This window comes from Furipterus horrens, unplaced genomic scaffold, assembly GCF_987537825.1.
Source record: "Furipterus horrens unplaced genomic scaffold, mFurHor1.1.pri manual_scaffold_3, whole genome shotgun sequence".
In the NCBI taxonomy this organism is placed as follows: domain Eukaryota; kingdom Metazoa; phylum Chordata; class Mammalia; order Chiroptera; family Furipteridae; genus Furipterus; species Furipterus horrens.
In genome coordinates, this window is record NW_028327173.1 from 38,207,637 (window position 1) to 38,234,926 (window position 27,290).

The 27,290-nt window shown below is 51.1% G+C and overlaps 1 protein-coding gene across 1 annotated transcript; it reads right to left on the reverse strand.

The window, feature by feature from the left end:
* Nucleotides 1–75: 75 nt before the first annotated feature.
* On the reverse strand, nucleotides 76–22,412 carry LOC150014958 (tetratricopeptide repeat protein 22-like). The gene is given in 7 exon segments (XM_090269532.1): nucleotides 76–764; nucleotides 1,300–1,452; nucleotides 4,538–4,699; nucleotides 6,034–6,152; nucleotides 6,809–6,930; nucleotides 7,130–7,185; nucleotides 21,846–22,412. Coding segments are annotated over 7 exon segments (1,716 nt in total). The 3' UTR covers nucleotides 76–227.
* Between the last annotated feature and the right edge of the window lie 4,878 nt (nucleotides 22,413–27,290).

A 27,290-nucleotide genomic window follows, 5' to 3' on the forward strand; every position in this document is an offset into this window, starting at 1 on the left:
CAAACTAGAAAACCGCCAAAATTGAGACAGTTATCTAATGCATCTCTTAGGAGAGTTGCAGCCATCTTATTTTTCTCTGCACATTTGCCCAATTCTGTTCTTCTCTTGGCAGTTTCCTGAACCAGGCCCTTCTAACTCCGCAGGCGTATCAAACTGCCCTACTGTCTCAAGGTCCCCATTCCAGTTCCTGAAAGAGAAACTGACTGACGAGGCCTCGATGGGGTTCCTCAGAAGGAGAACGCGCGGCAGACCCGCGGTGCCCCCGTACCCTCACCATCATGTCCCATGGTCTCAAAGAGCAGCCGCACCAACGCCAGCCGTCCCTGGTCCACCAAGGCCCGGGCCAGCCCCAGCACCTCGCCCGCGCGGCCGCGCCACACACGCTGCAGCTCCTGGCGCAGGCGCGCCGCCGGGTACTTGTCCTGGGCGCGGCGCAGCCACGCGTCCACCTCGCGGCCCAGCTCGCCATCGCTCAGCTGCGCCTGGCTCCACTGCGCCAGCAGCGCCTCGAGCAGGCAGCCGAAGCCCTCAGTGTGGCTGGAGCCGGCGTCGTCCAGCTCCACCGCGCGTTTGAAGCAGGCCGCTGCGTTGGCCTCCTCGCCCTTGATGCGCAGGCACTTGCCTCGCAGCAGCTGCACCTCCGGCAGCGAGGCGCCCAGCTCTGACTCGCCGGCCTTGGCCAAGAAGACCAGCGCCTGGTTCAGCGCCGCCTCATCCACTGCCAGCAGCTCCCGCATTGCGTCCACGCCCATGTAGTAGTACACCTGGGGTGGGATGGCAGGGGTGAGCTTTTCAACCCTCCCTCCCCCCTCCTCTGTGACTGCTCCCCGGATTCCAGCCTTCCCTCTTTCCAGCTGTTCCTCTCTCTTTCCACAATTATTCACTGCAAATGTTGGTCCCCTGTCCCTGGAAAAGGAGAGACAGTATTCTGATTCCAGTTCCAGTCTCACCACTCTTGGCCACATAACCTTGAGCAAGGCAATTTCTGGGCCTCAGTTTTCTCATATGTAAAATATGATCTTGTCACCTTTTGTTAACCATTCCCTGTGCACAGAAAGCACTTCTGGATAAAAAATATTGGTCCCTACTTTCTGAGTGCTTAGAAAGCGTTAGGCCCTGTCCTAAATGATGTACGGGCATTCTCTCATTTATTTCTCACCTGTAGGTGGTGGGTACTGTTATCAGGTAGAAAGAGGTCCCCTATTCCTCCCTGTGTCCTAAGTTCCCAGACCTGGCCTGACAGAAAGTAAATACGTTCTTAGTAAGCCATTGGCTATGCAAGCCCAGAGACGAGCTTACCCGGCCGATGTCCAGGTAGGTCTTGAGCCCTGGGCACACCTTGACCACTTCCTCGAGGTCCGCCTTGGCACAGGCCAGGTGGTTCCTGTCAGGCATGCCTCCGAGTCCCATCTTGACCCGCTCCAGGTCATGAAGGTAGGCTCTCATATGGATCTGCCCACAGAGAGTCAGCTTAGGGAAGATGCTCCAAGCAAGGACCCCTGCCCTCATTTCTACACTAAATGAAGCCCATCTTTTTCTCAACAGCAGCTCAGGGAGGTTCTGTGGTGCAGCAGAAAACCCTTGAGACTGGGACCCAGGAGTCCTAGGTTCTAGTCCTGGTACAGCTTGGGATAGCCACTCCCCTTTCTGGGTCTTAGTTTTCCTATATGTACAATGAGTGGATTGGATGAAGTAAGAGCCCTTCATTCACTCAACAAATATGTACTGAGTGTCCACTATATGCCAGGTCCTGTGCTAAGTACTGGGGGTGCACTGTTGATAAGACAGATGAGGTCCCTGTGCTGGTAGAACTTAACGTTTTACTAGGGAGAAGATCAGTACCATTTCAAGCAGTGATAACTGCTATGAAAAAGTAAGCAGGGTGATAGGATTGAGGTGACTGGGGAAAGGGTTATTTTAGATAGAATAACAGCATCAATTTTGTGAAAGTCCATGTAAGCAAGCAGTTTGGGAAGAGTGACAGGTAGCCGCAACTTACAGGCATCAAATTACAGAAGATTCCAGGCCCCTGCTTTCATCTTCACTTTGTCCCTTTTCCCCCACACTTGGAGCATTTATAAAGTCTAGAGATTCAGGAGCGGTGAGGTAGGGGTGAGAAGCAGGAAGGAAGGAAAAGGGGGTCATTGTTGTTGAAAGTATTAAAACCTCATAGCCAACAGGGGGGCTCTGGTTCTAAGAGAGCTTCATAATATGAGTGTGGAAGGTAGGGGGTGGGGGGTTGGGAAGCTCTGGTTTTATTGCAGTTGGACTTGGCTGAATTCCACCCATCCCCCTTATTCACATGTGAGCTAGAGGAAGTTGCTCAACCTCTGTGAGCCTTATTTTCCACATTTGAAAAATTAGTACACTAATATTTTCCTTGGGGAGTTACCATGATGACTGAGAGAACGTGTTTCAACCAGGACCTAGTGTATGGTAGGTGCTCAGTTCGTTCATTCATTCATTCATTCAAAAAATATTCATCAAGAGCCTGCTATGTGCCAGGTACTGTTCCAGGAACTGAGGGTACACTAGAGAGCAAAATGACAAAATTTCCTGCCCTCATGGAGCTTATATTTTAGTGGTGGGGAGAGACAAAAAAATATAATAAATAAGCAAATAGTATGTTAGGAAGTGGTAAGTGTTGAGAGGTTGCCCTGTGGTTATGGATCAGTTGGTTGGAGCATGGTCCCATAAAACTGAAAGGTTGCAGATTTGATTCCGGTCAGGGCACGTGCCTAGGTTCTGGGTTCAGTCCTGGTTGGGGCCTGTATGAGAGGCAAGCAGTTGATGTTTCTCTCTCACATTGATGTTTCTCTCTCTCTCTCTCTCTCTCTCTCTCTCTCTCTCTCTCTCTCTCTCTCTCTCTCTCTCTCTCTCTCTCTCTCTCTCTCTCTCTCTCTCTCTTTTCCCCTCTCTCTGAAATCAATGGGCATGTCCTAAGGTTAAAAATTTTTTTTTACATGATGAGAGGTTGATATTTTCAGTAAGATAGTGCTAGAAGCTGCCTTTAAACAAGACTTCCAGGAGGTGAGGGAGGAAGCCAATCGGACACTGGAAGAAGAGCATTTTAGGCAGAAGTCCTGAGGGAAGATGTTGCCTCAGGAACAGTATGGAGGCCAGTGTGGCTGGAAGAGAAGATGCTGAGTGAGGGGTAGGCAGAGGGAGGTGATGTCGGGAGGTAATGAGCCAAGTAGGGCCTTATGGGTTGCAGCCTCATGGGTAGGAACTGAGGTTTTCACATAGGTAACGAGTTCCCTTCCCTTCTGTTCCTTCCACCTCACCATCCCCTGCCCTCATCCTGGTGCTAGTTTGATCATCTGAGTAGTATGTGACCTTGGAGCTATAGGGAGCCAGTGAGCAGGACACAAGCTGATGATGGTTTGAGGATATTAAATCAGACCATGAACATGGAAGTGCTGGGTGAAATGCATTGTTACAGAAGTGTTACATTGTTTACTATTATGATTAATAGCATTACTGTTGATAATAACATATCAACTACAATGGATGAATATCCTGCCTACTACTGGCTGGCAAAATGATTATGCCATTGAGACCAAGAACAAGGGAGCAGATTTGAAATCATTTCCTGAGGAAGTGAGTAGAGAGGATTGGAGGGACTGTTTATCCTGGAGCAAAGCTGACTTGGAGCTCCAGGTCTCTGTCCCCAAGCAGATGGGCTCTGTGGGGGTCCAGAGGGCAGATCTGGGACCAGTGGGGGAAGGCAGAGGGAGACGTTCTCAACTAAATTTCTAACTTGAAGAGCTGGATGACTATGTGGTAGACTGCTTCAAGAGACAGGAAATCAGCTAAAAATACACCTAGTAATAGCAACCCGTCAGTTATGAGTTCTTACTGTGTGCTTCTCAGTGCTGAGTTTTACATGGAATCTAATTCTCATAACAACTCTGTGAGGTAGGTATGGTCATCTCCAGTGAGGCCCAGAATTTGGGCAAGACAATATGACTGTGGTCCCGCAGTATGTGAGTGCTGCTGTGGAACTTGGACCAAGACTAGCCGGTCCAGAGCCAGAGCTCTGATCGACTACTCCCTTAGACTACCCCTAATATATCCTGCTGCCTTTCACCAGCACCTCCTATGCGCCAGGCACGGTGCATTAGGTGTTACTTCACTTAGTCTTCTGGCAACATTTTAGGACAGGTGTTACTGTTCGTATCTTCCAGATTTAGAGGCTTGGAGGATAAGTGGTTTGTCCCTGGCCCCAGAGTGATAAGTGGAGATGTCAGATTTCAACCCAGGTCTGTCTGACTACATGGGATACTGATCAAGAAGAGGCTGCAGGTCATAGACCAGGTAGGTCATTGTAGAAGGGATGCCTGCAATGGATAGGAGGGTCCTTTATTCTTTTACCCAACAACATACAGAACATAAACTGTGTGCCTCAAGGACTCCTAAGCTCCTTTCCGCCATGAAGGCTCCAATACCATTGGGTTCCGGCAACAGGGTCTTGGCCTGTGGTCCTTGTTCTCTGACTTCCGATGGCAGGAGGAGATGGAGTTAAAGGGGGACTTACCTTGGCCCTTGTGCAATATGCCTGCCAATTGAGCTCCGGATCCTGTAGGACATCCAGGGCCATGTTGCAGGTGCCAATGGCCATATCCTGTTTTCCTAGGAAGTAGAAGATTTTGGCCAGGCGATTCAGGATTGGGGGCTGGTCCTTGGCAATCTCGATGGCCTGGGTAAGGGAGGAGAGGAAGAGCAAACAATCTGTCTGTTTGCCAGAACTGGCTACATAATGACCTTCAGGAATCCCGTCTCTGGATGGAGCCATGTCATTGCAATGTTCTTATTCCCCATATCCACCTGCCAGTAAGCTTGGTCTTCTCATGGAGGCCAACACTTAGGGGCACAGCTCACTGGCATGTAACTCTTGAGAGCTCAACCCATTGCCATGCTCTCCATCATGTTCCTGGGTCATGTCCAGTGAATCCCTCCAGACCCCAGGCAAACCCCTCTTCCTCACACACATCGAGTGTGTTCCCTTCTATCTTCCCAGGGAAGATGGGAGGATGGGCCAGAATCAGCCTCTACCTCCCCTGTACCTAATGCAGAGGTTCTACCTAGGTCACAGCACTCACCCCCTATATTGTTACTGCTGGCTATGGGTGTTGTGTCCTTCGCTGCCTCTGAGATGGCGAACTGCAGGGCAGGGGCCCTGTCTGTCCCTCTCTTTGCTCCAGCAGAGTAGGTTCTCAAGGTGTGGTGAAGGCACAGTGTTTTTGTTAAATTGGACACAACTCTCAGAATACTCATGAGCCAATGTTAATGCTCTGCTCTCTTCTATGATCTCTCATCAAGAAATTGCTCATCACCCACCAGCAAGCATCAGGAATGTGCCTGTGCAGGGCACTGTGCTGAATGCACTGGTGAATGAACGTCGCAGGGTCCCTGGCCTCCAGGAAAGACTCCAAAACTGAGCTGAGTGTAGAAAGGGCCACGTAAACAAGGTGCCAAGAATAAGGCCTGAACAGCACTTTACAGTTTTCAATGAACAGTTTTGTCCACTAACTCCTTTGAGTCTCTCAATCATCTAGAAGGTAGAAAGATCACATAACTTACAGAAAAGGGGGCTCAGGGTTGGAAGTGACTTGCCTTAGCATCACATGGCCTGTGGACACAGCTGGCACGAGACCCTGGCTAAAACCATCCTCTTTCCACTAGCCACTGGAGGTGGGGAGGGACAAAGGGAACTAAGGCCTGAGGAGAGGAGCCTGAGGGTATATCTGGGAAACGGTGAACAGCGTAGAAGACAAGGCTGGAGACACAGGCTTGGGCCAGACTGGGTGTGGAAAGGGTCTGATTCTTAGGCGAAGAGGATCCATCGAGGGGACCCTTTTGTTTTGTCTGGGATGGAGAGAGAGGTCTGGAATGAGGGCACTTTCTGGGTGAGCACGCTGTGGGGGTGGAAGCGGGGGATGACACCCAGAGAAGCAGAGGGTTCCAGAAGAGGAGGATGGGGTGGTAGGCTCCGTCCTAGTTTGGACACTGGGTGGGGCTGGGGACACTTACCTTGCCAAAGCAGTCCAGGGGGTCTGTCCCGGAGTACCCGCAGTCGTGAATGCCCATAGGCGTGGTGGAGAAGGTGTCCTTCCTCTCCAGCAGCATTCCGAGGTAGCACCAGGCCAGAGCTGGGGTGAAGGGTGGGAGAGGGGTCTCTAGAAGCGGCAGGGAGGAGAGAGAGAGAGAAGCTGCAAGGATGGAGGGGCCAGCTCCCAGGAAGACAAAGGGAAGGTCAGTGCCATGAAATCACAGAGGGCCACTCAGGGACCCACCGAGAGAAACAAAGGAGGGGAGAGGGGACATGTGAGTGAATGGATGAACACACGGTTGTGCTCGATCTGTGTTTACTGTGTTGCTCAGGGGACCTCCTGGAAGGTGCACGGCTTCCCTGGCTCCAGCTCTTCAGCTCTGAGGTTCTAGTCCCTACTCGGGTCGTGTGACCCTGTGAAAAAGGACTGAACTCCTCTCCAGCACAGCCTCCATTCCAGGCCGCAAAGTGGAGGCAAGAGGCTGAGCTAGAAGCTCTCTCTCAAGCTCTGTCTCTTACATGCTAGGTCTTGAGTCACACGCCTGGAAACATGCAATTATGTGACTGACTCACCATCGGTGTACTTGCCTGTGCAAGGTGAGTGAGCTCTTGAGATGAACAAGAGGACATATGAGACTGAGGGTGAGGGAGAGAAACAGGGTCTGAAAAGGGGGGCAGCGCTCCAGGTGGGGCCAGTGCCAGAAACAGGAGCGGGGAGAGCTGGGCAGAGGCTGCTCTTCCCCCATCCCTGAGGGCCCTACCTCAGGGGGTGGGGGTCCGAGGACTTGAGGACTTGCCGGAGCAAGGCCAGTGTGCGGTTGAAGGCAGGCAGCCTCTTCTGCTCCTCGCTGCCCAGCTCCAGGAAGATGCCATCTAGCCTGTGGCCGAGAAAAGGATACAGCTGGTCGGTACCACCTCCCCCAGCGGCCCCTAGCATGCTGTAAGTCCTCCCTTTCCCTGGCCAATGGCAGGGAGGGGGTCTTGGGGAGCCCTTGCCATAGACGTGGGCTCAGCCACCTGTCCCCTGGGTTCCAGTCATCACCCCCCTCCATCCCGGGCTCCCCTCCCCAGCCTGACCTGATGAAAAGCGTTGCCATGGTGAAGTACCAGCCCCTTTTCTCCTCCATGGGGATCTAGGGAAGCAGAGAATGGCCCGTGCTGCTGTTATTGAGGTACTCAGGCTATTGTTCATAGATTCCCACACATTCTCTGAACACGAGGAGTCTCCCGGGTCTGCCATGGACTGGCCAGATGACCCTGGGCAAGTCACTTCACTTGTCTGACCACAGAGGAGGTGACGAGATGATGTGTGTGAATGCCCTGCATGAGGAGCCCATCACAGAGCCAGTGTGGGACACGTTCCCTCCTCTCCCACCTTGTTCTCCAAGCTGAGCTCCCCTCCCCTGGCTCCCCACCTGTGTTCTGCATGCCCCCACCTTGGGGCCTACACTCCACTGGTCACCTTCTCTCCCCTGCCATCCCTCAGCTCCCACCTTCCGGAGAAAGCCCCTTTGGGTATGCTGAGTGAGTTCAGCTGAAGCCTGGGACCCCCCTGCACTGTCTCCCATTGTTATTCTTGCCAGCCTTGCCGTGCATTTAGACCGACTTGGGCACCAGATAAAATATTTATGCTGTTATTTATGGGAGTAGCTGTTCCTGCCTCGGGAAGGAATTTTAATGAAAACCAATAAAACCCCCAGTGCATATCAGCAGATCTGCTTCAGGCTCCAGCCCCTCCCTCTGTCTTCATCTCCTGTCGATGGTCTCCAGACTCGACTCTGCATTCACCTCACACCCCACGATGGCTTCCTTAGCTCAGGACCCCATCATCCCTCTGCCCTCACTCCCAGCAGCTGGGTGAACGCGTTCAGTCCAGCCAGCATTTCTGGGCATCTGTGGTGTGAAGCCCAGTGTTCGGTACTCTGGGAACGTGGAACTGAATGGGAGCTGCACCCTGGCCCAGATGGGCTCGCAGCCTGACTGGGGAAAGAGACCCAGGCATAAATCATAGGGCTTGACTGAGTGCCTGCCACGTGCCAGGATCCTCATAGCAATCATCTCAATCTCACAACGCCTGTGAGGTAGGTGTCACCCCATTTTACAGAGCAACATGTTAAGGCTCAGAGAGGTAAGGTGACCTGCTCAAGTTCATAAAGTGTGTGGGTATCAGTGCTGGGATCCGGGCTCCAAAGCCCACGCTCTCCTCACCACACTGGGTTGCCAGTAACTGTGGTACAAGGCAGAGTGGGGTGAAGGCCCGGAGAGGGATGCAGACAGGTATAGCAGGATGGAGAGGCTATCCCAGCCGGAAGACTCTGAGGCAGCCTTGCAGGGGTTGGGCTGTAATGTGCGTCTTGAACAGCAGAGGTATATCAGAGGGCAGATGGGGGACCGGGGCATTCCAGATGGAGGGCTCAGCGTGGAGGTGTGTGGGTAGCCTGGTGAGCGTGGAGCATGTGTATGTAGATGTGGTATTGGGGAGCTAAAGCTTGCAAATTACACTGCAGCTGCTCTGGGAAGGCCATGGATGAACTTGGAGGGAGGAAGAGAGAGGAAGGAGAACTGTGAGTCACATCCCACTGAGTGAACCAAGCCAGACCATCAAGAGGGGGCTCCACTAACTGCATTTCTCAGCCACTATTCCCCAAGGACCTTCCTGTGTGGCCCAGGCTGGGCAGTGGGGATAGGGGAGGGAAGAGGCAGGTCTTGCCTTTAGGAGCTTCCGATCTGGCGGCAAGGTCAGAACCAAAGGCACGGAATAAAGGAACACCAGGGGTAGGGGAGGAGGCATCCTACACGACCCAGGGGTACCCCCTGGGCTTCTGGAGGAGGACAGGCTGGATCAAGTTTCTCAAGGACAAAGAGGAACACCCCAGTGGGTGTGATGAGAGAAGACATTGCAGATGGAGAGGACATCACGTGCAAAAGCTCAGAGATGAGTGAGCACTGAGTGTCGGGGGCTGCATGCAGCTGTAAGGGGCAGAGGATAAGCCAGCAGGGGTACACCAGGAGGAGCCCCTAAATGCCAAGCTTAGGACCAGGAGCTCACCTGCAGGGTAGCAGGGAGCCATCAGACAACTACTGTGGGCCATGATGGCTGAAGACCTGGACATACTATCAGCATCTGACCATGGAAAGATTGAAGGCATGTGCGCCTCAGGCCACCTGGCTGCTTGTACGTGTGTTCTCATGACCGCTGACCCTATGCTCACTTTGATGTTGGCCAAACTGAGTCATGGTAGGGAAGGTCATAACCTGCTCCCCCTCTCAGGCTCCTTACAAGGAGGTGTAGCCACAAAGAGAGCAGGTGCAATAGAGCTGGGGGCTGTAATACAAAGAGCAGAGGGCTGGTGGCTGGCACTGGGCGGATAAGTTACGCCTGGGGACTGTGTCCTTACCTGAAGGGGGATAATAATGCCAATGTCACAGGCATTGTGAAGCAGTCCTAGCCTGGAGTACTTGCTCCATTAATGTTTACTGCCTTTCTCCTGGTTTGGGTATAAGCTGAATGGAATTAGGGGTGTCTAGGAGGCTTCTCTGTACTGTGACCTATTTCAGTTCCCTATGGAGCAATGGGGTCTCAGGCCCTGGAATCCAGAGGCATCCTCTTTCACCCCACTCTCCACACCCTGCTGTGCTCCTAGGCCTCAGATCCCCTAGGGTCCCAGGCACCTTCCCCAGTTCTAAAGGTCCCCAGTATTGGAGAGGATGTGGCGTCCCAGGCGCTCTCCCTGGTTCATGGCCACTCTCTTGTTTGGTGTTCAGGTGGCAAGGAACTAAATTATGCACCCAGCCACATAGAACATGACAGAGCTGGGACTTAAGCTCATGCTTTCATAGTCCTAGACTCAAGTATTGTCCACAACCCTCAATTATTTTGATCAATCTCCTTATTATTATCTCTGAGGACACTGAGACCACAGAGGTGAAGCAACTTGCCAACGGTCACTCAGTAGCTAGTATCAAGTCTTAAAATCCAATGGTTTCGCCACAACTCTGATATTCTCAAGTGAGTCAAGAGCCTGGTTATGAGTTTGAACTAAGCACACAATACTACTACCTGGTGGTAGTATTTCTGAATTGCAGGGACAACTCTTAAGAGCTTCCCCTTCACCTTGAAGACTGAAAATGATTTTCAGGAAAGGAGCTAGCAGAGTGACATCTGTATGACGAATCCCAAACATAGTCCCTTCTTAGATTCCTGCTTAAGAGTTATATTTGCCAGAGGGCTTATGGGGTTGCAGATTTGGAATGGAGTCAATTGTATATAAATGGATCTGGTCTGAAGCCTTGCTGTGCCTAAGGTATTATCTTCTCTCCCTGTGATGAAGTTGGTGGATGCCATTCCCTCTGCTGTGCAGTTCTGGCCCTAAAATGGGCTGTCTCTTTAAAAATCCTTCTGGTTGTAACTGAAGCAGCAACTGAAGCTGTTACCAGGGGCAACCTGGCAAGCCACAGTGCGTTAAATTAAATTAAACAGGCCTCTGACTGTTCCCTCCCCATCCTTCCTTCCTTCCTCTCTCCTGGAAAATAAAGTTGCTGTGAAACCTCTTATGCTGCAAGGAATTCACTTCCAGAGTTGATGGCTCCCAGAGGCAAGATGTTTGGAGGCAGCCTGGGAGGGGCTGAAAGGATCTCTGCCAGGCCGGGCGTGTTTACTGAGGGCCTGCCTGGTGTGGGAGCTGGACAGGAAGCCTCGCCCTTTCTCTTGTTACATTCTTATCATGACCCCATGAGCTGGGGCTTCTGGTCTACAGGAGGGGCTGGCCAGTGAGTCAGCCCAGGCTTGGAGCTGGATGGGTCTTAGATTAGGCTGCTGCTCCCCCGCAGGGGGCGGGGCCAGGCTCAGGCACCAGCACTGACCCTGATTTGAAATCCTTAAGACCCTGCTGCTCATTGAAGATGAGAGTGAGGAACGGATCTCAGGCGAGGGGTTCTCAGGACATTTCCCAGCTACTCTGGAGTTCTCACTGTTATTTCCTTCTTTTTAAAAATGAGGAAACTAAGCCTGAAAGAGGCAGAGACTTGCCTATTTAACCTGGTATTTTAGGCCAGGTCTCTCTGACTTCAAGTTCATGTTCTCCCACAACATCTAGCTGCAGGCGTTTGTACAGTGCTTATCATTTAAAAAGCGCACTCACACACATTCCACTTGATCCTCAGAATACTATGTGGAATGTAAAGTGGGTTATAATTACCCTTTTAGTACAGGTGGGAAAACTGAGGCGAGATGATGTCCTTGAAGTCACATGGCCAGTGCGAAAGTCTGGACTGAAACCTGGAAATGGGGCTTTCATTCTTTTCCTTCCTTCCTTCCTTCCTTCCTTCCTTCCTTCCTTCCTTCCTTCCTTCCTTCCTTCCTTCCTTTCTTTCTTTCCTTCCTTTCTTTCTGCTATGCTAATAACAGCAAATTTTATCAAGCACTTGCTACACACCAGGCACATCATTTGCATGTGTTAGTTAACGCAGTAGGCCCTCTCCAGGCTTGCCTATGAGGTGGAGACTTTTATTATCCTGACTTTACAGCTGAGGCAACCGTGGTCCTGAGTGGCCCAGGTAGAAGGTAGCAGAGCTGGGAACTCAGCAGTTTAGCCCCAGAGACCCTGCGCCCAACTACCCTAGACTAGTGGTTCTCAAAGTGTGGTCCCAGGACCCGGCAGCATCCGCATCACCTGGAAATTTGATAGAAGTGCAGACTCTTGACTCACTGAATCAAAAACTCTGGGGGTGGGGCCCAGCAACCAGTGTTTTAACAGGCCCTCTAGAGGATGCACTCTTGTTTGGGAACCACTGCACTAGACTCTCACTGTATCATACTGTGCGGAGCTGAGCAAAAACAGGGTCTTTTTAAAAATGAACCAGAAGATCAGGATTTGTGATCCTCAGGGAAGCTCGAAGATCTAAGCTGCTACAGTTCCATGGGTAAATGACAAAGGTGGGTGATTCGGTAGTACCTGCAGAGAGAATAGTAGGAGTAGGATAAGCTATTACAGAGCAGGTTTGTGTTAGCTCGGGGGCATGAGGATGGATCTTAGCCATTCTATTTACTTCCAAAGGTGACCCCCCAAAAAGGAAATATTGGGGGGTTCGCTATTTGAAAGGATGTCAATAGATCTTTTAGTGTACCAATGTCTTATGATTCTATGTGCATCTGGATAGGCTCATAAGAGACCTTGTTGATTCCTAAGGAAAACATTTGCCTTGCAGTCTGAACTTTGCTCCCGGTAACTGTTGTACTCTTCCTCTGTGAGTTAGCTCCTGAGAGCTGACTGGTTTTCTCTCAGGGGAGGGGGAGTGAAGAGGAAAGAGAACAAACATTTCTGGAGCACCGACTATCCACTGGGCACTCTAGTGCATCGTGGCACTGATCCTCACAGCAGCCTGAGATGTAATGCATCCTCCTCCTTTTACAGGCGAGGAAACAGAGGCTAAGAAAAAAAGCCACAGCCCAGCCCAGCCCCACAGCCCAGGACAGGCAGACGTGTCAGGATTCCAGTCCAGATCTGCCTCCCTCCAATGCTCCAGTTCTTTCCAACCTTATCAAGCCGACCCTGTTAAGGCTGATGGTGCAGAAAGAAATGTCACAAGGTGGCAGGACTCAGGATGTTCTTCCTGTACAACCAGAATATCCTTTGTGATCATCTGCACACCAGGCCCTGGCCTCACCTCACCTGGGTCCTCCCTGCCACCTGGGGGTGTGCACAGGAAGGCAAGACAGGATTTCTCCTCCCCTACTCAGGGGCTGCCTCAGTGGGTGAGGGGAGTAAACAGAGGGATGGGTGTGGAGGCCCACCCCTGCCTTTACCTCCCCCAGGGATCCTAGAAAGTCTGCTGGGCCAGCCTGGGCCTCAGCTTCTGAATCTGCAAACTAGGATGATACACTTGTCCTGCTTGTGCCACAGGCATGTTGGTAGGGACCAATGTGACCGAGTGGAGGGGATTTGAAGGATGGGTGCTATGTCATGCAAATAAATCCCTTAATCCATCTCTGTCTTGGGTTCCCTGGTGGGTTCTGTGCAAATCTTAAGAGCTGATCAGATCAACTGCAGCTCCCTGTTGTCACCCCCCTTTCAGGTCCTAGGTCTGTCATACAAACCCAGGCCCTGTGGGTCACCTTTGTTTTGCACTAGTTCCCAGACTTGCAGGACTGCCCTGAGCCACTTCTTTATTCCACTGTCCCTAGAAAAAAGGGATCCTGTTTAGTCCTGGGTCCAAACTGAGCTCTCTAACATTGGTAGAGGCTGGGTGGGTGTGAAGAAGTACCTTGCCCTGTGCAGTAATAATAGTGATGTCTGAGTTTTCTCTGCTCCTCCCACATGTCCGTGCTTTGTTGTACAATAGTTCCTCTCTATATTGCGGTTCACTTATCGTGACTGCACTGTATTGCGAGATTTAAAAAAATATTATATTTAATTATTTATCGCAGATTTTTCACTATATTGCGGGTTTTTGCAGTACTGTATACATATGTTGTTAAAGTTATGTAGGTTTAAGAGTGTAGAATATGTTTAAGAACATAAGTAGTGTTTATAAAAGTGTGGAAAAGGTTAATAAGGGAGTGGGAAAGGTTAATAAGGGACTGGGAACGGTTTATAAGTGTGTGGGAAGGGTTTATAAAGCCTTAAAATATATATAAATACTAAAATAAATGTAAGGTTCCTACTTCGCGGATTTTCACCTGTCGCGCTGGGGGAGTCTAGAACGTAACACCCACGATAAGTGAGGGAATGCTGTACTCTTAACATAACAATCTTTTCTCCTGTACAAGAGGCAGTTGAGCCAGGTGACACTAAAGGCTTTGCTCTAGGGTCCTGTACTTTGCCAGGTAAGCAGGGAGAGAAGCCAGCAGCAAACTCTGACGGTGCTGATATGCGAATCTGAGTGGCACCAAAGCCATCAGAGCCAGAGCCTCAGGAGAGCTGTCTCTCAGCCTAGGCTTTTTGTCCCAGAGACTTGGATTTCATTCCTGCCAGCCATTTATGGCTGTGTGCCCTTGGGCAATTCACTACATCTCTCTGAACCTCAGTTTGCTCATCAGTAGCATGGAGTTAATACAAGTTCTTATTTCCCAGCATTTCTGTGAGGATCAAGAGAGCTTACCTATGAAAAGCACATGAGAGCACACAGTACCTAACTCATGATCCAGCGGTCATCTATCTCCTTTCCTAGTTGAACCAAATCAGACCTCTCTGGTTTGTGGACTGTGTGTGTGTGTACATGTGTGTCTTTGCAAGCACTATGGGAGGAGAAACTCTGCTCATGATCTCAAAAAGCCCTCAAAATACTGTCCTCCATAGTCCCTAAGCTGTGGTTCCCACCTCGGTATGTGTGTTTATGCATTTTCTTCTGCCAGGAGACTCATTCCTTCCTCCACTTCTCTGTTCCTCAAAGTCCTCCCTGTCCCTGAAATTACCTGCCTACCACCTTAGTCCAGCCACCTCATTTGATAGAGGAGGACACAGAGGCCTGGGGAGGTGAGATGACTTGCTGTCCCACAGTCGGGGCACGGCTGGGGCAGGAACCCATATCCTGGCCCCTGGCCCCAACTGGAGGTCTTCCCCAATGTCATTGTTCTTTCCCAAGGCTGGTTCTGAGTCAGGATGAGGCAGGCTACAGGGAGGGCAGGAGGAAGCGGAGAGGGGAACGGGGCCCACTAAGAAGAGGAGGCTGTGGCTCTTGTCCTGGCAGCCCCATCGGGATGAGGACAAGAAGCCTGCGTCCCTTGATGCTCGCTGGGGCTGGGCCTTTTCTCTGCAACCCCAGGTACTCCTGCTATAGCCATCAGGCTGGTACCACTGTTCCCATTTCACAGAGGCAGGTTCAGACACTCAGGGAGGTTAAGCTACTAGCCCAAGTCACCAAGGGCATGGCCAGCAGTGTGGGGGTTCCCCTGCAGCCTCCCACACTGAGGTCACCCTTGCATCTGCCCTGCACAGGGAAGCAGAGTTGCCAGTGTCTTGACGCAGCTCTGGTGTTGGGCAGAGAAGGGGAGAGTGAAAAAGGAAGGTTCAGGGCGGGTGGGGCAAGAGGGCAGAAGGGTGTGTTTGTGCTGGGGACTGCGGATTCCTGACTGGCTGTGTCCTGGGCCTTCCTGCTAGGTCCCCACCCTGTGGGTGTGGTGATTGGGATTGGAATGTCCACACCTTTGTGAGGCTGGCCTACCAGCCTGGCCTTCTTCCCTGCGGGTGAAATCTGGTACAATGGGTCACCTCGGGCACGTTGCCTCCCTCCCTGAGCCTGATATGTCCTTGGTGCAATGGGGAATCACAATACTCAACTGGCAGTTTGTCCGTGAGGTTTGAATAAAAATCAAATGTACCAAGGAATGTATAATTCCGAGCTGAGTGCCCGGGGAACAGGCTGGAATGGGGGGCACCCCCTGCAGTGGCAGTCCTCCTTGTCACCCAGGGCCTGCCCTGAGCCCTGAGCGGGAGAAGGACCTCCAAACCTGCATGTGGGCAGGGTGAAACCATGGGGATAGGGGAAGAAACACAATTGAGCTAGTTGGGACAGGGATGTTACTTTTTCTTTTCTTTTTTTTTTTAATCCTCACCCAAGGACATGCTTATTGATTTCATAGCGAGGGGGAGGGAGGGAGAAAGAAATAAAGGGAGAGATACATTGATGTGAGTGAGAAACATCGATCAATTGCCTCTCATATGTGCCCATCCAGGAACTGTACCCACAATCCAGATATGTGCCCTGACCGGGAAATGAACCTGCAAGCTTTCAGTTGATGGGATGACTCTCCAACCAACAGCACCACACTGGCCAGGGCAGGGATGTTACTTTTGAAAGAAATAAAAGTTTGATCACCTTATTTACAAAAAAAAAAAAAAAAAAAAAGGGTGTGTGTGTGTGTTAAGCCTTAAAATTCAGTTCTTCAACTAAATTAAACAGTAGTCATAAACTCCTTCTGTGTGTTCAGCTCTGCTAAACGTCAGTTGGTGGGGGAAGAGAAAGGGGAGGCCCAAGACAGAGGGCTCACCCTCTAGAGGGTAAATCCCTTGCCGCTAAGCCAGAGGCTGGGAGCGGCTCTGCTAAGAAGCAACAGCAAAGCACTGGGGGGCCAGAGGGTGGGCAAGGAGCAGGGCCGGGCCCCTAAAGTGATCTGCATCCTGCCTGGAGCCTTTCATGTTTTCTCACTTCATCCTCACAGCAACCCCGCGAGAGGGATGTTAAAATCCCAGTTTGCAGATAAGGAAACTGAAACTTAGAAAAGTGAAATGACTTGCTTGTAACCACCTGGTGATAGAGGCAGAATTTTAACCTGGTCTAATTCCAAAATACTTTTAATATCCACGCAATCTTGTGATTTGCCACCAGGAATCCATCTGTGAGAGAGAGAGAGAGAGAGAGAGAGAGAGAGAGAGAGAGAGAGAGAGAGAGAGAGAGAGAGAGAGAGGAGAGAGAGAGAGAGTGTGTGTGTAGGGGGGATGGAAGGGGGGAATGACAGGTAAAAGAAACCTGCCTGACCGTAGTTTTGTGACTTGGGAAGGAGGAAGGCAGGGCATGAAGAGCTGGGAAAGGAAGCTATAAATCCTCACTCACTCACACACAAACGCTCTGCTTATTTTTGGATTATGGGCCACATTATTAGCTTTTATAATGTTTTCTCTTCTCATTTTAGTTAGCAGAGGAGCAGCTGTTCATTGGTTCTCCAGCTGCTCTTTATCCTTTGGACTCCAGGGGCTCCTCCCTGCCAGGGACGGTCCCAGCCCCATCAGTATGGAAAATCTCCTGGAGCTGCAGCACAGGGTGGGTCAGACCATCAGCTGCTCATGCCAGCTCCACTCTTGGGTGGCGACCCTCTCCATTTGGGGGGTCCCACACTGCTCTGAGGGGGTCCCACACTGTTCTGCTGTCCCACCTCCTCCTCCCTGACCCTGTCTCTGACTTCGTCTCTGCCCTTATCCTTCCAGACTCCTCTTATGATCCATGGAAAGCTGTTTCCGAACAGCAGCTGAGGTCCCGCTGTCCACTGCCACCCACTAGGCAAAATTCCAGAGGCAAAACTGGTGATAAAGGAAAGGGGTCTTTAATCACAAGCTTCACAGTTTTGGAATAACAGCTTTCCACCAGCATTAATCACTTAAGCCTATCAATTAAGGCTAAACTCTTTAACACCTGAGTTCTCCTAGCATTTCCCCCTGTTTTTAATTTTTCTATAGGGTTAGTTTACAAACTAAAACAACATAAGGTATAGAAGCTACACAATTTTGGAAGAATAACAGGCTTCTGCCTCACAGTTCATCCCCTCGAGAACACCCAGGGAATAACCCTGTCACCCTGTGCCAGGCCAGCCTGATCCTAGGCTGCACCCGGTGTTCCTTCCCACCCAAAATCCCATATAGGGAGACACATGCAGCTGCAGCACAATCATCTGGGCACCCTCCAGGGAGAAGAGCCCGAGCCAGTGGCCAGCAATCTGAAAGCTTGAGAGCCTGAGAGCCCTTCCTTTATATCAAATCCTCTGGCCCATAATTCCACGCGCTCTGGAGGCATTCAGCTTTTCAGCCAGTCCTGTCCTAGACTGTTTACCATTGCCTCCTCCTATGGCTCCTTCCTACTCTTCTCCAGCAATCAGATCAGATCTCTCTGTATGAAAACCACCTTCTCTTTCTCAACACTTCCTCCACCCCAGACTTCCAGGAGGTGGTTTCTGAGGGGTCTCCCCTCACCACCCGCCAGCCATCTATCTGCACTACATTCTCATCGCACCCCCACTTCTCTGACCTCTCCAGAGAGAGCAAAAGCTTTGAAGTCAGGCAGAGTACAGTGTATTCAACTGCCACTTATGTGATATTGAGCGTTACTTTGCCTGGCTGTACCTCAGTTCCCATATCTGTAAAATGGGATCAGAAGGTTCTTGTGAGTCCCGTCTAAGATGAAGTCTGGAAGGCACCCACAGAAGGCATGAATATTACTGATTAAGCTGTGTGTTGTATGAAGGAAGGCTTCAAGGGGGAGGTGACATTTGAGCTGGGTTTTTATGGATGGAGTCTGCTTTCTAGGCAGAGGGAAGAGTGGCTGCACAGGGAGGTATGGCACAGCACAGCGTGTTTGGAGGAGAAGTTGTTTAGAATCGCGGGGAAATGTGTCCAAGGGAAGTAAGAGGAAATGTGGCTACAGAGGAGGCAGGAGCCAGATTTCAGGGTCCACATCAGCAGTTGTTCCAGGCCATGGTGTGCTCTTCCCCGTGAAGCTTCCGCTGCCTTTTTTTCAGGCCTCATGCCTGCTCCAGGGCAGCTGTTACCGAAGCCCTCTGGCTCTGCAGGTCCCCCACAGGCCCTGTGCTGGGAGTGCCCTCACCTCCTTCTTGCCACTCCACTCCTGCCTCGTCCAGGAGCCTCCCTCAGTCACTGTGCTGATAAAAGGTGTTCCCTCTCTAAAACTCAGTCACTGCCACTCTGTCCCTGGGACCTGGACTCTCCAGGTCATTACTGACTCCAACATTGATCCGGATGTCCCCAAACCCATGTCCCTTGTCAGCTTCTGGGGGCCTGTTATTGGTTCAGAAAGTATGGTCTTTTGGTACAGCACTCAGAGATGATTGTCACATGGAACAGGCCATCTAATAAATGCCTGTGGTCTCGGCCAGCCGTAAGCACATCTCTGACTTGTCCCTTTGGCTCCTGCACCCAGAGGAGGGACCCAGGCAAGATTAGTTAATGAAGAAACAAATGTTACCTCCTCTCTTTGCCCATGAGCTTCTTAAATTCAGGGCCTGGCATATAGCAGGGGCTCAATAAATGTTAAAGTGCTGAGTATATGCCTCTCAGACAAGCTCAGAACTGACCAATTTATGCACACTTTCACCTCATGATTCAATTGGATAATCAGGAAACTGAGATCATTACTGTTTAATGTTCATGCAGCAGACACTGAGGCCAGAGACAAAAAGTGACTTGTTTATAGCCACCCAGCAAAATATTGAGAGTTGAGGACTCAAATCCAAGCCTCTATTCTCTAACTATAATGAAGTCATCATCATTATCCTGACTGTGGCTATTTCTTGAGCACCTGCTCTGTGTCAGCTACTTTATAAGCACCATCTCTTCTAATCCTCAGATGACAAAATGGAGCTTCAAATCCCCAACTTTCTCCTGGGATTTGTTGGGTGGGAACTGACCACAGCCTCTCTGTCCAGACCTGGGGAGCAGTGCCTGGGCCAGGCCTGAGGACCCAGCACACAGCCTGGGAGCCACCTCCCAACTGAGGCAATCAGCTCTTCCCTGGGAGTACTGGGTACACTGCTTGACATACTCTCCTCTGGGAGGTCACTCACTAGGTAGGTGGCCCCCACCAGGGAGGGCGGAGCCAGTCTCCATTCCATTCCTACACCGGGAGCTCTGCCTCCCTGCTCACCTCCAAGAAGCCTTCCCCCAGGGAGCAAGGAGGGACCTTGGAGACCACCCAATCCCCCTCCCTGCACCTCTTTCATAGATGAGGAAACCATAGCCCAGATAGCAGAAGACCCCCCTGGCAGGCCTCCTGCCCCTAGCCTAGGGTTCTTTAGGCCCCATTCTGCCACCAAGACCATACTCAATACAAACAATGCTGGCCATTCCTTCCCACTGAGGGCAGCTGGCATTCAGGGCCTCAGGCTCGGGCTTCAAAACAGGACACCTGTTGGCCCCACACGTTGGCCACAGCTACACCCAGTGTGGGGTGGAAGTGAGTCTCCCAGGCTGGGAGAGATAGGGGTTATCAGTGATCCTGGGGTCTCTGTGCAGGCTCTATTCCAGGTGCTTTCCAAATATCAATTCTTAGTTTTGACATCAAACAGATGAGAATGTCCTCATTTTACAGATGAGGAAGCTGAGAACATAAGAACCATCAATATCCCCATTTTACAGAGAAGGAACTAGAAGCTCAGTGATGCTGAGGACCAACTGGAGGTAAGAGAGCATGGGGGAGTTGGGATTTGGATTTGGATGCCCTGACCCAGAGTCTACCATTTTAACCTCTACCTTGCACTGCTCCTTTTAAGTCAAGTGCATGCACTCCACCCTCCACATTTCCTCTCTGAAGCCATAAGCTATTGTGGAAAAGGCTCCAAGGGGGTATGCAGAGGCTTTGTGAGTGGAGCTGTGTGTGAAGGCATGCTGCTATTTAAATATCACAGATCTAAACCATTATGAAATGCCATTGTTATCAGTTCAACTCTGCCTGTGCTGTGCCCTCACAGAAAAGTCATGGCACCTCTCTGAACTGAGGTTCCCTCTTCTGTAGTGAGGAGGACAATGCCCACCATTCATCTATCATCCAATGCAGGTTGCCTTTGAGATGGCCCCAGTGATCCCTCTCTCCTGATATGTGTGCCCTGTGCAATCCCCTCCCTTTGAGTAGGGCTAGACCTACTGACTTGCTTCTAGTGAACAGAATGTAGCGAAAATGATGGAATGTCCTCGTGGCAAGGATTTGAGGGAGGCCGCTGGCCACAGCCAGTGAGGAACTGAATCCTGTCAACTGCCAGGTAAGCGAGCGTGGAAGGAGAGCCAGCAAGCCTTCAGATGAGACCACAGCCCTGAGGCACCCAGCTAAGCCACACCTAGATTCTTGACTCACAAAAACCCTGAGATAACAAATGCTTATTGCTTTAAGCTGCTAAGTTTTGGAGGGTATTTTTTATGCAGCAATAGGTAATTAAAATACATAGTATTTGTCTAGTTAGTGCCAGGCACTATGCTGCACCTGCATTCATTCAAGATACATTTAGTAAGTGCCCCTGTGTACCAGGCACTGTGCCAGGTATTGGGTTTACAGTGGTAAGCCAGACAGATGTCCTCACTCTCAAGGACCTCAAGGTTGAGTTGTGGAGACAGATTTGTAAATGGACAGTGTGAGCAGTGCTATGGGAGCCCAGGGAGGCACCTGACCCAGCCTGGAGAAGTCAGGGGAGGGATGCCCAAGACTGTGACACCCTTCCGGGCGAAGGTGAGCAAAAGGGCACCTCAGAACGAGGTTGAGAGTGGTAAGATGGGTGGTAAGGAGACCTGGCTCAGGGGGAACAAGGGGAAGCTGACCATGGGAAAAGTCTGGATGGAAGGGGGAACATGGCAGAGGGAGGGCAGAGATCACTCAGGGCCTCAAATGCCCACCACAGAGCTTTGGATTCATCTTCCAGGTGGTGGAGAATCACTGGGGGTTGTGAGCAGCTGAGGGACATGGCCAGCATGACTGAGCAATGTGACACTGGCAGCAGGGTGGAGGACAAGGCCGAAGGGTCAAACCAGAGGGCAGGAACCCAGGAGGATGATGGCGACTACACTGGTTCAGGCAGGGACTGTTGGAGGCTGGGTTGGCACAGGGAGGCTGGAGAGGAGGGGACAGACCTCAGAGATATGAAGAGCCAGAATAGATAGGATTTGAGGTCTGAATGGATGGGGGTAGGGGGTGAGTGGGGAGGTGAGAATACAGCCCACATTTCTGGCAGAACGTCTGGTTTTGCCTTTTACTTAAGTGGGTGTGCATGGACACATCGGGTACTTGCTGGGAGGGGCCCAGTGAGAGGGATGAGTTGGCCAAATTGAGTTTTTGGTGTTGCCAGAACAAACATCTTTGCAGGCTGCCCTGCTAGGAAGAGGGTCCACCCCTATCTAGTTCAGCAGAGAAAAGCTACAGACCTGATCTGGGACCTAAGGGAGATGCTGAGTAGGAGAGGCACGTTGGGAAGGTCCTCCGGAAGCCAAAGGGCCAGGGTTTGGGGGGTCTTCGGGGTTCAGGGGCATCCCTGTAGACTTCAGGGGCCACGGCCTCAGCCCTCCCAGCCTGGGGTGGGGTCACTCACCTGCTGCCCATAGCTCAGCGCCTTGTCATAGAGCGCGATGCCGGCCTCCAGCACCCGCGCGTGCTCCTCTGCGCTGGCGCATCCCACGTCAAAGCCGTGCGCATAGCCCTGCTCCGCCAGGCATCGTGCGGCTCGGAGCTGGGGGTCTTCGTCGGCCTCGGGGTCAACCTCCAGGCCCATGAGGCCGGCCAGCCTTACAGCACAAGCCTCTTCCTCTTCCTCCTGTCCTAGTCGCCCGTACACATGCGCCAGATTGGCCCAGGCGTTGAGGTTGCCCGGATCCTCACGGGCCACTTCGAGGAAGAGCTCACGGGCCTCGTTCACCTCCCCCAGGTAGAAGGCAAAGGTGCCCAGGAGGTGGCGCACCGCCGAGCGCTGCGGGGCAGCTGCTAGCTCGAGCTCCAACCGCAGACCGTCCCGTTGCAGCTTCAGATCTCGGGCGCGGAGCGAGGCCGGCGAGTGCGGCTCGAAGTTCAGCTGCATCTCTAGGTGGAAGTGGCCCGGGAGATAGTCCAGGTCGCCGATGAGGGCGTCCAGGTCGTCGGCCACGGCCTCGGGGGCCGTCATGTGTGCCTCACTGCTCCCCGGACCTGGCCCTTGCCCCGGAGGCTGCGGAGGGCAGTGGATGGGGCGCCCCCCGAGTGAGCCCGGCGCGTGAAGGTCAGCGCTCGGCGGCCCAGGGCGCGGTCACCTCCGGGTGCCCGGGTGCCTCCCGCCGGGGGGTGGGTCCCTGTAGGTGTTTCCGCTTTCGCTGCTCAGCGGCTCTTAGACGCCAGCATTGCATGACCAGGTGTGCCGGACAAACAGGTGCATTGCCAAATGCCGGCGCGCAAACCCAGTTGCAAGGCAAAAAGCGTGTTTTCACTCTCTGCTGAAGGAACTGAGGTTCAGGAGGAAAAGGACTAGCCAAGGTCACAGAGCTGAGATGTGCTCAACCAGGCCTTTCTCGGTGGACCCTGCTCCACCCTCCCTGGTTGAGCTCGCTGGCCGGGCGAGTCAGGAGTGGCCTTCCAGCTGCCTGCATCAGCTCCCCTCCTTCCTGCTGCTGTCCTTTCCTCACCATAGGGCCTCAGTGTTCTCCTTCCTCTTAACACAGCCTGCCACCTCCCTCGGGCTCTTCCTTCAGCCTCATTTTATCAGGCTTCTCCACGTGGGATCTCGCTGCCTCCTCTCTGCCCTGCAGTTGGCCCCATTGGAAAGACCAAGGGGCTCCATGTCCTGGTTCTAAGGCTTGTTCTCCATCACTGAAGTGTGACCTTCATAATTTCACACTTCAGACTCTCCTCATCTGTGACGTGAAGGTGACATCCTCTCACCCAGGGGCAGGTAGGCATCATGGGTAAACTTGGTAAGTATCACTCTGAATAGCTGCCAGCTCCCACTCCTGCACTCTACCTGTGGCCTTGAAAGGGGTGGGTTCACCACTCTCTAGAAGGCTGGGCTGTACTCCCGGCTCCAGGGCTGTTTGTCCTCCAGCGCTTGGCTTTTGTAGCAAGTCTGAACTTCTGAGTCCATCCTGTCCCTCTTTTCACTGGGGCTGGGCTCCTTGAGACCCCGTTGCTTCAAGTTTTTGAAAAACAGAGCATTTTCAAAAGGGGAAATCGAGCTAACTAGTAAACTTAGAACAAAAAACAGACTTGAACAATAAAAAAGTAAATTAAAACAACATTCTGGTGCTATTTTTCACCTGTAATTTTAAAGTATACAATTTAATAATTTTTAATAAAAATTGTTACCATAAATTTCTGGTGATTGTGAGATGAAACATGGGCTCTGACCTGCTCAGAAGGCCCAGGAATGGATTCCAGAGTGTTTGGTTGTTCCTTTTTTTAAAATTTTTATTGTGGTAACATAACATAAAATTTACCATTTTAACCATTTTTTAAGTGTACAGTTCAGCAGCATTAAGTATATTCACATTGTTGTGCAATCATCATCACTATCCATTTCCCGAAGTTTTTTATCTTCTCAAACTGAAACTCTGTGCCCATTAAACAATAGCTCCCCATTCCCCTCGTTCCCTAGCCCCTGCTAACCACCATTCAACTGCTGTCTCAACTTACTGCTTTAGCTATCTCAAATGAGTGGAATAATATGATATTTACCCTTTTGTGTCTGGCTTATTTCACTCAGAATAATGTCATCAATGTTCACCCACATTATAGCACATGTCAGAATTTCTTTCCTTTTTAAGGCTGAATATTTCATTGTATGTATATTACACATTTTATCTATTCATCCATTCACTCCAAGAGGGTGGCTTCCACCACTTGACTATTGGGAACAATGCCACTATGAACATGGATATACAAATATCTATCTGAGACCCTGCTTTCAATTCTTTTGAAAATATACCCAGAAGTGAACTTGCTTGGTCATGTGGTGATTCTATGTTTAATTTTTTGAAGAACCGCTATACTGTTTTCCATAGGAGCTGCACCATTTTACATTCCCACCAACAATGCACAAACATTCCAATCTCTCTACATCCTTGCCAACACTTGTTATTTTTTCTGTTTTCCCTTGTGTGCTTTTTATCATGGCTCTTGATCTGACTCTGAGAAGATGAGTAGGAGTTGAATAGGGAGTTGCACTTCAACAGCAGGAAAGGCACCTGAAAAGGCTAGAGGTTTGCAGTGCAGGGTATGTCTAGGGACAGAGCAGCCCATATGGTTAAAGCATACAGAGTGTGGAGAGGAGGTGACAGGGGATGAGGACTGAAGCAGTGGCCACAGGCCCATCACAGAAGCCTGAGTCCTGGCTGAAAAGCTTGACTTGACTCAACTGACATAACAAATGGCTCCAGAATCTGGGTGAGTTAGAAACTTTAAAAAAAAAAAAAGATTTTATTAATATTTAGAGAGAGGAGAGAGGAGGGAGAAAAGAGGGAGAGAAACATCAATTGGTTGCCTCTCGCACACCCCCAGCCAGGGACCGGGCCTGCAACCCAAGCACGTGCTGCAACTGGAAATCGAACCAGTGACCTTTTGCTTTGCAAGATGATGCCCAATCCACAGAGCCACACCAGTCAGGGCTTTTTTTCTCTTTTTTAAGATTTTATGTATGTATTTGTAGAGAGAGGAGAAGGGAGGGAGACAGAGGGAGAAAAGAGTTAGAAACTCTTGCAGCCAGGGACCTCCCAACTCTAGTTAAGAGTTTCATGTCCACTGTATGATCCTGCACCTCACTAGATGTGACCAGGGCAAGTTGCTTTCCCTGTCTGAGCCTCACTTTCCTCTTCTGTGCAATGGCGGTAGGAGGAGGGTGGCAGCGCTCCCTACAAGAGAGAAAGGTGAGTTTCTGTGATGGGGAGGCTGTGCGCTAAGTAGGACATGCTGCCATGCTGCACAGCTGACTCACCCTGGCCTGCTCTGGTCTCTCTGGCAGCCAGGACTCCCAACCTAGTGGACCTTGGCCTATATCCTGTGGTCCCTCCTCCATGAGTCCTACGACCAAGAGGCTCAGGCTGGGATAGAAGCAGCCCCAGGCAGGTCTGGAACACAGTGAGAATAGCTGAACAGGCCCAGGGCTGGTCCCAAGGTCGCCCCCATGCATGGACTTGGTAGTGTACCCAGCCACACCTCACTAACACACAAAAACAGCTCCTGCTGGAGGCTGCAGTCATATGTTCATGTCACAGATGAGGAAACTGAACCTTGGCCATGGTAACTTGCCCAAAGTCACCAGATAGGAAGCAGCAGGGCCAGGATTCAAACATGAGTCTGAGGATTTATGCACTCTTAGGAAGCTGGACTAGATTCATTTATTTGTTCACTTGTCATTCAACAGATATTTACTGAGCATTTACTACATGCCAGGCATTGCACCAGGAGTGAATGAGACAGTGTCTGGTCTGGACCTTCTGAAGGTCCCTTCTCAGGGCAGGTAATAACCTCTAACTGAACTTCTGCTACATACCAGGAGAATACCTAAATTAGCTCATTTAACCCTCACAGCAATCTGGAGACAGAGATAATTAGCTTTATTTCATGGGTAAGAAAGCCGAGAATCAGAGAAGGAAGTGCTTGCCCAAGGTAGCCAGTTGGGAAGGGGTGGAGTCCATGCTTGGATAACCCAGCTATATGTTCTGTGTGTGTTCAGCTCAGCAGTGCAGGGTGGACACTCTGCCAGCCATGGCCATGTGCCTGCCTGACCTGGTGCCTGAGCTTCACGGCTATGCTGGGGCCCTAACTTCCTATTTAAATGCTATACTGGTCCTGACTGGTATGGCTCAGTGGATTGATCACCAGCCTGCAAACCGAAAGGTCACCAGTTAGATTCCCGGCACATACCTGGGTTGTGGCCTGGTCCCCAGCTGGGAGCATGCAAGAAGAAACCGATTGATGTACATCCATCTTTCTCTCCTCTTTTCCCCTCCATTCCCCTCTCTCTGAAAAAAATTAAATAAAATCTTTTAAAAATATGCTGTACTGGATGTCAGAAGGGCATTGGGTGGAGCCTGAAAGGAGACCCACTGTCCCAGTAGTCCAGTTCCACCACAGGCTGGATGCAAAGGAAGTCCTATTTCTGACTTAACTCTTGTCATCACAAATGAGGTGTGGCTCTCTGCCATGCCAGATAAAGGAAGAGGAGAGAGGAGAGCATATACTCTCAACTGTTTTCTTTACTAAGGAGGTCATACATACATTTCAATGATGAGTTTGGAATTCTCCTCCAGGAAGCCTTCCCTGATCTACTCCCTCACAAACTGGGTTACTGACCTTCCTCTCTCATAGGACTGGCCACACATTGTGATCATTGTTTTTCCCATTAGACTAAGGACTGGGACCTCATGTGGGTCCAACGCACCCCATACATCCTCTGCAGAGTGAAGTGAGCATGTTTCTTTGAAGAATGTCCTGACTCCATCCTTGCAATCCTTCCCTCCCTCTCTGCAGCCTTAGTCATGCTTTCCCCTCTGGTTCTTCTTCTCTCCCCAAAGGGGAGAAGGGACCAGGGGCCCTCTTTTCCCAAGTTGGGCCTTCCGTGGGTCTCAGTGGAATGCCCGGGTTAGGGGCGAGAGAGGCAACCGATGTGTTCTCTCACACATCGATGTTTCTCTCCCTCTCTCTAAAAAATAAATAAAATATTTTAAAAAGGAAGGAAGGGAGAAGGGAGAAAGAGAATGAGAGAGGAGGAAAGGAAAGAAAAGACTAGAAAAGAAAAGAAGAGAAGAGAAAAGAAAAGAAAAAAGAAGAGGAAAAAGAAAAGAAAAAAAAGGGGACGACAGCACGGATGGGCAGGCCGGGGCAGGGAGCCACGTTGGCAGAGACGCAGCCACAGTTCTCTGGCGAATCACAAATCTCAAGGGCCCCTTGCTGTGACAGCGGCCAGAAGGACCAGCGACCAGCTGGGCGGAGCAGTCCCGCCGCTGCCGCTGCCGCTGCCGCAGGAGTCCTGCAAGGAGGGAAGGACCTCGTTGCTGGGGACGAGCCAGCGAGCGCC